This window comes from Megascapheus bottae, chromosome 2 (assembly GCF_031878675.1).
Source record: "Megascapheus bottae isolate mThoBot1 chromosome 2, mThoBot2.hap1, whole genome shotgun sequence".
NCBI lineage: Eukaryota > Metazoa > Chordata > Mammalia > Rodentia > Geomyidae > Megascapheus > Megascapheus bottae.
This window is the reverse complement of record NC_143510.1, coordinates 15,561,518-15,571,649: the sequence shown is the minus strand read 5'-3', so window position 1 is coordinate 15,571,649 and position 10,132 is coordinate 15,561,518. Positions and strand designations below refer to the sequence as shown.

Below are 10,132 nucleotides of genomic sequence, written 5' to 3'. Positions count from 1 at the left end.
TTTCAAAAAGTTGTGATGGGCCAAACACAATGTGATCATTGAAGAAAGCCATGAAATCTTTCTATATTCACTTCTGCATAGTCACCCAGCCTCAGTTAACAGGCAAGTGTAGGCTTCCAGATTAAAAGAGGCCTCAACAGCTATAGTTCTTCAAAGGAAATCTTCTGGTTTCACCTTGTCAATCTAGGGATAATTCAAGCCCTGTTTCTCCTCCCTCCTTTCACCACAGACGTGCATGGTGTGGCTCTTTGTTATTTAAAAGCATGTATGTATAAGAACGTTAACCCTATACACCACTGGAATATACTTCAGTAGAGAAATATGCAATCTGTTTGCATGCTATGCAAAATATCTTTTTTTTCCTCCCTGTATCATTGTACTTCTTTACTCTGTATCAACTAAAATATGAGGTGTGTCTACAGTTGTGAGATTTCCTCCTCTACACACTCCTAATTTCTGAAATAATAATACCATACCTTGTTCATGTTCATGTCAAGCTTTACAGAGATGGTAACAAATGCATATTGCTTTGATCTAAGTGTTTTCCTAAGGGTTATTGCTGCTCATTCTCCCTAGCTTATACTCTTTTAAGAAAGCTTTGGGGTTTGCCGCTGGACACCAAGGAGACAGGACCAGCCGCCTTTTCTCCCCCCCACATCTTCATGAGGGTACTCTTCGTTCTCAGTTTCACCCAAATTAGTCCCAGGATTTCAGTTGTCTTTTTTTGTCCAACATTCCATCATGCAATTCATTAAAATCTTCACATGAAATATTTAACAGATGCGTTATGACATAATTCACATTACGATTTTAAACTGTTATTCATGTGGTAAGTCATTTCTTCTGGACATTAGCAGACCTCTGGCATAGCCTGCCATTTGATGTAAGGAAGGTCAGAGTTCTTTTCTTCAACACTCCCAACTCAGTGGCCTGATTCCAAACTTGGGGTTAATCACCAAATATTCCGAAGAAGTGACATTCAGATTGGTTGTTAGTTTCTACTTGCAATTAACTATTTTGAAAACAAACAGAAGAACACATTTAAACAAATGTGGCTTGGCTAACAGCTATTACGGTTGACTGTTAATGAAGGCAAGTTGGGATGCAAATGTGCCAGGCCTTGTTACCCTCACTGCTAGCAATAAAATTCCAGGGGTACTCTCAAAGGGGGCTAGACTGGCTGGAAGATATTAACCCAGCCATGTCAAAATAGCCACTACCCTGCTTGAGAAATAGAACCAGCAAGGAAGCTCATTTTCTGAGGGAGAAAACTTGAACGGGCATTAGTTCATATAACCCAGGTCTGGAGGAACACTGATCTCCTACGGGAGGAGATACATGGACCGTCACTGGCATAAAGTATATTTATTATTAACTTTCTTTAGTGTTGCTTTCCCCAGCAATGAGGCAGATTTTTTTTAACTGTAGATTTCTACCCATCCATTGGAATCTACTCAAAGGAAAAAAAAAATTCTTGTTTGGTTAGATCAGGGCAGTTCTGGGGTCTGACTGCATCAGAAAGAAATGTTCACTGTCCACGAGCTGCCAGTATGCCAGGCCATTGCAAAATTTTGTGACCAAACATCTGACAGATGAGCACAGAAGCTGGCACCCCAGTGTCAGGGACAATAACACTGTTTGATCCTACACCTTGACCTATTCTGTATGTTCTGAGTAGACATAGGTGATCACACTTTCAGAAGAGGCAAGCAGCAGAGTTTGAAAGGTACAGCCCTCTTGCACTGATCCTAATGGGAAAAGGTCCATTGTAAGAGCTTTCTTAGCGGAGATGATTTTGGAAAAGATTTACTTACCAACATTATACCCTGAAGAACATTTCTAGCTGTGAACAGTTTGATTTTATCGTGGACAAAATATCTGCCCAGTCTCCACATACTGCCATTCCAGGAGTATCAGTCTTGAAGTAGAAGAAAAAAAACCAAAAGCTCTAGATGCAAATCATAGCATGAATGCTGACAATACCACCAACCTACTTGTGTTCAGATACACTTCTTATTATGTAATCTTGTTTATCCTTGTTTCGGAATCGTTCCAGGAAATTTTGTTCTGAGACTAGAGCCAATGTGACTCTCCTTATGGACATGGAGGTAAAGTGATGTCTTCAGACTACACAGAGTGGTTTTAGAGACAGTGTTCACAGCCCATTTCCCAGGAAAACATTTCTGGTTGTAATTCGCGGGTGGTGGCAGCAGTTCTGTTCTGTCTCCTGGATAAGTGTAGGGGTGTATGTGGATATATCTTATGGCTGGAGAACTAGGCACGTTTGGAAGCAGGGGTGTTTTTGTGAGCTTTCATGCCAGGCATGGTGAGCACTATTTTATAAACCGGATTTGTGCTCCTAAGGGTATGTTGCAAGTTGAGGCCAAGCCCACAGAAAATTATTTCTAAATGAATACAATATGAAAAAGTTATTTTATTTCTAATTTTACATGTAACATTGTTACTTCGTGAGTTTTGGATTACACTTGAATGCATGTCTATTAACGTGATATGAGATGCATGCATGATTTCATCTTGAATGCATTTGAATATAATAGCACTGGAAATGTAATTTGTATTCTCAAATTTATAAAGCAAAATAAATAAATCTTGGGGGGTGGTAGCCACATTGAGCATATTGCATTGATTTCTTTGGGGCTCTCTTAAGCTAATTACCAACTTCCCATTGCCAATCCAAGTTTTCTCATGCTGGCAGTCCTATCTAATATAAAACCTCCAAACTGCACCCCCCACCCCAACTCATCCTTGTGTCTTTTACCTCTGAGGAGTAGAAATGTGGGCGGGTCTGCAGGGAGGGCCTCCCTTGCTCACTAGGAATGCTGGTGACCATTCTTCTCTGTGATCCTTCCTGGGTTTATTGTACACTCCCTGATTAAAACTGTGTAACGTAGAAATAGTTTAGGTGGGTATAGAGTAGTACAGTGGCCTCTGGCTATGTATGGTCACTGACCTCTTGATATGTGACTGGGGCAACTGAGGAATGAAGCTATGAACTTTATCATTTTAAAGATCAATGATTTGGAAAGGATAGAATCAGAAGGTTGGAGGTCAGCTACCTGCCCCTAGATTTCATTCTAAAAGCCAAATGGTCTATGCGTTCTGGTGCTTAGTGGATGCCCTGTAAGAATGCTGCAGTGTGAATCTTCAGATAATTGAGTGTCCTTCCCAAGTCACTTGGCTCTTGTGGTATGTCATGATCACAATATACTTGCCTCCTAGCACATACTGTTTCTGACCAACACAGAAAGAAGGAATAAGAGAGGGGAAAGTAGATTAGCAAGTTAGAATACTGGAAAAAGAAGAGATAGAGATCTAGACAGAAGACACTGAATACTCCTACCAGGTCTTCATATTGTGTTGAGATGAGTTTAAAGAACAATCTCTCTTGGACAATTCAAGCCCAAAGACATGTTCATGTGTGGTAGATGTGACTATTTGATGTGAAGGGACCTACGGTGCAATTATCTTAATAATGTCGTTGTTTTGCTGTGCTTCCTATCCTGGGAGGCTCACTCTATCACTCTACAGTGATTAGATAGAAAGTTAGATAGGGAATGAAATAGGTTTTCTTGGAAACTCTTAAACTTGTGAGAGGTAAATAAGAGATCAACAAAGTGCAAGAGATAGAGATTCCTAGCAGGGTGCCCTGGAAGTGAGGAGTGCCACACACTCCAGGGAAATATGTTGATGATTTTCTGGACTGTCTAAAAAATTTCAAACCCCAGGAATGGTGTTTTTATTTTCTGTGCTCTCTTTGGGACTTGAGTTTCACTAGAGCATTTTCAGTCCTTTTTTTCCTCTTATTAAATTAGCAAGACTGACTTGAAGCAGAATATACTATTATAGCCTGAAATGTTGATGAAAGAACAAAACAGACGGGCATGACAAAATATCTCAGGTTCCATGTAGTTTGCAGGGGAAGGAAAAAGAGTGGGGTTGCTGAAGTAAAAATGTTTTCTGGGATAGAAGTTGAAAGGGGAAAAATGTGGAACAAAACAGGACAATAATATTTGTGGTGGGCTTTTGGTGTCTTATTTTGCCTGTGAGTATTTTTGTACTTTAAATTATTTTCATGTCAGGAAATAATGAGCTCAGTGTACCAGTAGATAATCTATTTCATTTGCCTATATACCGCTACCTACGTTCTCTGCCTAGCAATTCCTCTGCAAGCTTTCAGAATGGACCTTCTAAAATACAAATCTGTTCCTGTTACTTCTATAAAAATCTTTAATGGCATCCTGAGCAAATATGAGTCCTTTTTTTCTGTAAAGGACCCGATAATACATGTTTTAGACTTTGTGGACCATCCTGCCTCTGTTGCCTACTGCTTGGCTCTGTTATTATAATCACCATAAACATGTGAGCATGGTTGTATTCCAATAAAACTTTGTTTAAAAACAGATTTGACCCTCTCCTCAGAGTGATCCCTTACCTACAGGGTATTTTTAGATATCACTCAATACCTTTTTTCATTTAACTTCAGCCTGCATATGCAGCCTCCTATATCTATTCTTCTGAAGCCACCTGCTGGTTTCTAGACATAGGGTGTTTTGTCCATGTTGCTCCCTCCATTTGGATAACCATCTTCTCATGATTCTTTCTTTGCTATGAGTCAGCCTTCCCTTATACAAAGCTCTTGAGAATTCTCCTAAAACAACCCTGTACCCCACAGCTCTTTGTTTAATACTGTTTAATGCTTTTTTGTTTGTTGTTCTAATTAGCATTTGCCATCTAGCTGCTCCTCAAGTAGTCCCTGAGTGGGGTGTTATACTCATTTTTTCTATAATTACCTAGCTAGAGTTTGGCATAAAGAAGGCTACAGAACAAATAGTCACAAGCTTGATCTAACAGTGGGATTATGAGTCTCAGAATTACAGATGAGAATACTGAGAGCCCAGGTGTGCAATGAGAAGCCCAAGTGCTGGGGGAAAGCACAGGAGGGCAGCAGGCAGGAACACAGCTGGACTAAAGCCAAGCAGACCAATTTCAGTTGCTCCATGTGTCCTTGGGCAGCAGTTGTATGGCCTGGACAGGGAGTGAGTAAGGAGTGAGGCAAGCAGTGTGTAGGTCAGGGCACTGGGACCAGGGAGAAGATGCAGCCCACTGGAGGGAGATCAGAGAAACAGCCCACATGATTAATGGGACAGAGGGACTGACTCACAAGGAAAGATGAAAGCACCATGCAGAGCTGGGATGTAGGATGGACAGGGGCAGATGATAGCAGTCTCCAAGTATGTGAAATGGATAAACACCCTGGAGGAAACAGCCAGATTCATTAGGGAGGTGAAAATGGGGCCCCGCCAGACAATGGGAAGTGCTCAGAACGGGCATGGGAGGTGCTCAGAAAGGGTACAAGGAGCTGATGGTGGAACTGAAGAGGTGCTAGGATAGCCAAAGCAGCTGACTGCTGGAAGGAGAAACATTATCAAAATATGGCCATGGAGCAACTCTCTCAGACAATGCCCGTGTATTCATCCTGCAGGGCACCCAAAGCTTGCCATGGCTATTGACTTTGGCCTTGAGACACGAAAAATAAAATCATTCTGACTGCTAGCTGGGGAGTCATGACAAAGAGAAGCTCCAGAGAGAGACCCCCAAAGACAACAGAGAAACCCACTTTGCTTTTCTTGAATACCACTTACTGGCTGTTATGGAAACTTTGAGGCTTTTCTGAAATCAATTTGCTACCTGCCCCTGATTACCTTGGGTAAAATCAGACATAACTATCTCAATCTCTCTTCATGAAGCTTTGAGCTTTCCCCTTTGCTGCCAGTGCAGCAGAGTCAACCCCAGGTGGCTTTACTGGGTACCATGCATGCTGATCTATAGAATATTTTGCTAGATGAACTCCAGTAGAAATACTACAAATAACTCAGATTCCAAAGTCAGCTTCCTTTAGATGGTCTCTACAATTTTCTTCAAAAATCGGAAGAAAAGCTGGAGTACAGAGCAGTCAACCCTAGCTGTATCTTAGAATTCCCTAATACTCTTTAAAAACCACCCATGCCTACCCATCACCCACAGAAATTGTGGTTTAAGTGGATTTGGAAGGTCACCCAGATGTCATTACTTTTTTTTTTAAGTTCCAAAGTGGTTCTAATGTGTTGGGAATTCTCAAGAACCTTTATTCACATGTGATTACACTTCCATCTTTCTCTGTAAATGCTAACAAAATGTTGAAATTTTTATTTTAAATGAACCGTTTTCTGTTGATGGGTCATCTATGTATTTAGTACCTTGTTGGAAGCAGAGGTGCAACAGGAACAAGAACAGACCCTTTGTTATTGGGGAGTTTAAGTCCCAAAGGCAGAGGACATACTTAGGGCAGAATGAGATGAGAACCACGCATCTGAAAGGGCAGTGTAGAGGTTAACCTCATCTGCACACTACAGTTCTGCTTGCTTCTAGTCCCACTTGAGAGCTGCAATTCTAACTCCCAAAGGCTTATACCAAGGCCCCCACCCCAAATGTAACATACCCAATTAACCTTTGCTCTCAGGCCTTGATGAAATAATTCCTTTAGGAAATAGAAATGCAGTTGATCATATGAAGGCAATAACCAAAGACTTCCATAAGTCTTACAGTTCCTGAAGCCAGCACAGCAATGATTATCCAACTAGCATTGTGGGATGCAAAACTTCTAGAGTAGATTAAAAGGAATTTATCTCTTATAACTATCTATTTCTTTTGATGGATGGTAATACTTAGGTTGAAATTTTTGTAGGGGTTTAAGTAAAAGAAAGAAATAAGGAAAGATAAACAGTCATACTAGTGGTACAGGTTTTGCTCGACTATACTAGGGTAAGTTGTCTTCCCTCATGAGTCCAACAGTCTCATTCTTTTGAACTTATTCTAAAATCACCTGATGAGATTCCTGTTTCACTTTCTGGGTTATGTTAAATTGGCTTCAAGGAGGGAAAAATATGAAGCGATTGTTTGTGTTTGGGTTCTGAGGTTCTACCAAATTCTACTCCCGAAAGCTTCAGGTCACTTTCAGAACCTCTTCCTCTTCAGTGTCTGTTAGCGAAGCCAGCATTCACCAATGCTTTAAAAAGCTTTACATAGTCAGAGCTGCCATAATGGTAACACATTTCTCAGAAGAAAAGCATGTGAGCTGTGGACACTAGGGGGCCTGTGAAGCAAAGTCAACGTGAAGTGACTCCCTTCTGAACAGCAGTCTCAAGGTTCTTTTTAAGTGAGGTAGTTTAAAAACAAGCAGAAGATACATTTTAGGTATTGAAACCCATATAATAGTAGTGAAACAGGAACTGAAGAAATATTAACATTTCAAATGTATGTCTTCCATTCTTATTTTTAGCTTGTGTTAGGGGGATTTTACTTCAACTATATGGAATTTAGAACCATTAAAGTGGTATATATACAGTCTATCTGCCCTCCATCCAGCTTGCTTTATTACAAGAGTTCTATGAGCCCTGTTAACCTCAAGAATTCCTTACCAGGAAGTTAAAGGAAAAAGTCTTAGTTGTATGTTTCAATATAAACTTTTTTTTTCTGATATGCTTATATCACCTTCTCACTGTGATAGATTATTGTTGATGTTAATCTTAAGTTATTGTGTAAAGGGATCTCTAATGCTTTGTTTTATTTATAATTTGTCCCAGCTGTAGGCATTCAGATGAAACTTGAATTTTTCCAAAGGAAGTTCTGGACTGCCAGCAGACAGGTAAAGTATAATGAGCAGCTTGAAGCATTAGCCACACTGTTATTATACAGGTGTTCTCATTTGGATACCTGGAGCCAAGAAGTGCCAGATTTCCGATGAATGTTTGTAAGGTGAACTGTCGACTGCTCAGATTACAGTTCATTTCACTACAAAATAAGGGGCTGTCAGCGTGTAAGACACCACACACTGGGCAGAGCAGGGCATTTTCTCCCAGAAACCATTTGAATGGTAAGGTCAAGATACTTATCTCCAAAAGAAGTTGTTGCTTGAATATGGGAGTCTTTTCTGATTTTATGGAGACTTTCTTCTCATTTTGTGATGAGGATTTACTTGTAAATCCATTTATTGCAATTTAGAAGGCCTTCAAATGTGAGATTTATCAACATATGTATCTGCTCTTCCCTCTCTACTCCTGCCCCTCTCTAAAGGGTTTCTCTGGCCTTTTCCACTTGGAGAATCTGGGAAAATGCTTTGCCTTTACTGTGCTATTTGTTCTAAGGGGCATCCATGGTATCCGTTCAGTAAGTCATCAGAAAGAGCAAGTCATACATTGCTTTCATCTGCCTTATAAATGTTGGATGTATTTATCCAAAGGAAATGAAGTCAGAATATCAAAGAGATAGATACCTGCAGTCTCATGTTTACTGGGCACTGTTCACAACAGTCGTGATATGGAAACAACCCAAGTGCCTGTAAAGATGAAAGAAGATAGGGCTGATTTATCATTTCTTCAATTATAATACTTTAGGAAACTGTAAAGTAAGAACAGAGATAGGAGTTTGTTTTTTGTTTTAAGTCCTTGTGAAATAATTTTAAATTAAATAATTACATAATTATATCTCTTGTTAGCCGAAGATGTAAGGTCTTTAAAGGATATCATCAACACTGAATGACAACATAATTGAAATAAATGGAAAAAAATCTAAACACCACTGGTTTATACCTGTAATCCTAGCTACTCAGGAGGTTGAGATTTGAAGCTTCTTAATTCAAAGCCAGCCTAAGTAGGAAAAGTCTGTGAGATTCTTATCTACAGTTAAGCACCAAAAAGCCAGAGCTCAAGAGGTACAGCACCAGTTTTGAGTGAAAAAGCGAAGAGACAGTGCCTAGACCCTGAGTTCAAGCATCATTACACACACACACACACACACACACACACACACACACACACACACTCGCAAAAGAGCCAGTCTTCTTCAAAGTGTTGTGTATGTCTTTCGTATTATATTTAAAGTTGACGCAAATTCCAAAGAGGACAGCCAAATCTCATGAAACATTCTATTGGGATGGAATTTGGTGTTTGGCGCCACAGACCATGATTGTAATAGTTAAGTAGCAGCCATGGCAGATGCTGAGATGTCCCAGTAACATGATTTTCCTTGCTTCTTCCCCACTCCACAGTGTGCCTCTCTGGATGGCAAATGCTCCATCAGCTGTGATGATGAGGTAAGATGGCTGAGGGGAGGTGACAGACAGTGCTTTTTGACAGAGAGAATTTGACTTGAACAGAGCCAGATCTGACACATCACTCTGGGCCAACCTCCTAAAAAGAAAGAAAAAAAAAAAAGAAAAAGTCATTTGCTTTCTTTTCTTTTCTTTTTTTCTTTCCTCTCCCCTCTAGTAAGATAATTTGATTATAGGAGCTGGAGAAATGTGTTTAAATATCTCATGGATAGCACTACTAAAATGTGGACACTGCTTTTGGAAGTAATGGACATTATTGCCCTTTGAAAGTCATGAAGTTCTTAAAGATTTACCCTTATGCTTCAGGCTTCTTTCCAACCTTATAACCATGCAATGACACTGGTAGGAATTATTGGCCCATTCTTCAGATAAGAAAATAGAAGTTGAAAGAAATTAAGTGATTGGTTGACTTCATTTAATAGAGTTGAAAGCTCTGAAACTCAAGAGTTTTTCATTCTATTCTAGTGTTTTCCTTTTGGAGTTCTTTCTCTTCTTCTCCTTCTCCTTCCTTTATGTGGCTAAAGGAATTTGAATCCCAAACATCATCAGTAGAAGAAAAATATGAGCCTTAAATCTGCCAATCAGAGTTAGTGTTTTATACCTCAAATCCAGTGTCCCCTCTACTTAAGGACAAGTAGAAGAATCATGTTAGACTTTTCACTTAGTTTCATTAGCCTTTCTCTGTGTCATATTTAAACATCAGTGGGTTCTCAAACTAAACTTTATAAGTGATCGTGTATTTACTACATTTTTGTTTCATCAAGTTGCAAGAAACCTTAAACAAATTTCAATAGATTAGAAGTTGATTTCAAAATAAAGCAGGCAAAAGAGAAACAGTCACACACACACAAAAGGATGAAGTGAAAGCAGAAAAATCGTCAGTCCCCAACTGTCAAGGTGTCAGTGTAAAATAAAAATTATAAATTGCTCTTTGGAAAGGGCATCCTCTAAAATTCTATGATC

At 39.7% G+C, this 10,132-nt stretch overlaps 1 protein-coding gene across 2 annotated transcripts in view; it reads left to right on the top strand.

Annotated features, from left to right (window-relative positions):
- Cacna2d3 (calcium voltage-gated channel auxiliary subunit alpha2delta 3) overlaps positions 1–10,132 on the top strand; it is an 846,818-nt gene that overhangs the window by 749,463 nt on the left and 87,223 nt on the right. For both annotated transcript variants that reach the window (XM_090320869.1, XM_090320861.1), the window contains 2 exons: positions 7,644–7,705; positions 9,107–9,151. In XM_090320869.1, coding sequence (XP_090176995.1) covers positions 7,644–7,705; positions 9,107–9,151 — 107 coding nt within the window. The remainder of the gene's footprint in view (positions 1–7,643; positions 7,706–9,106; positions 9,152–10,132) is intronic.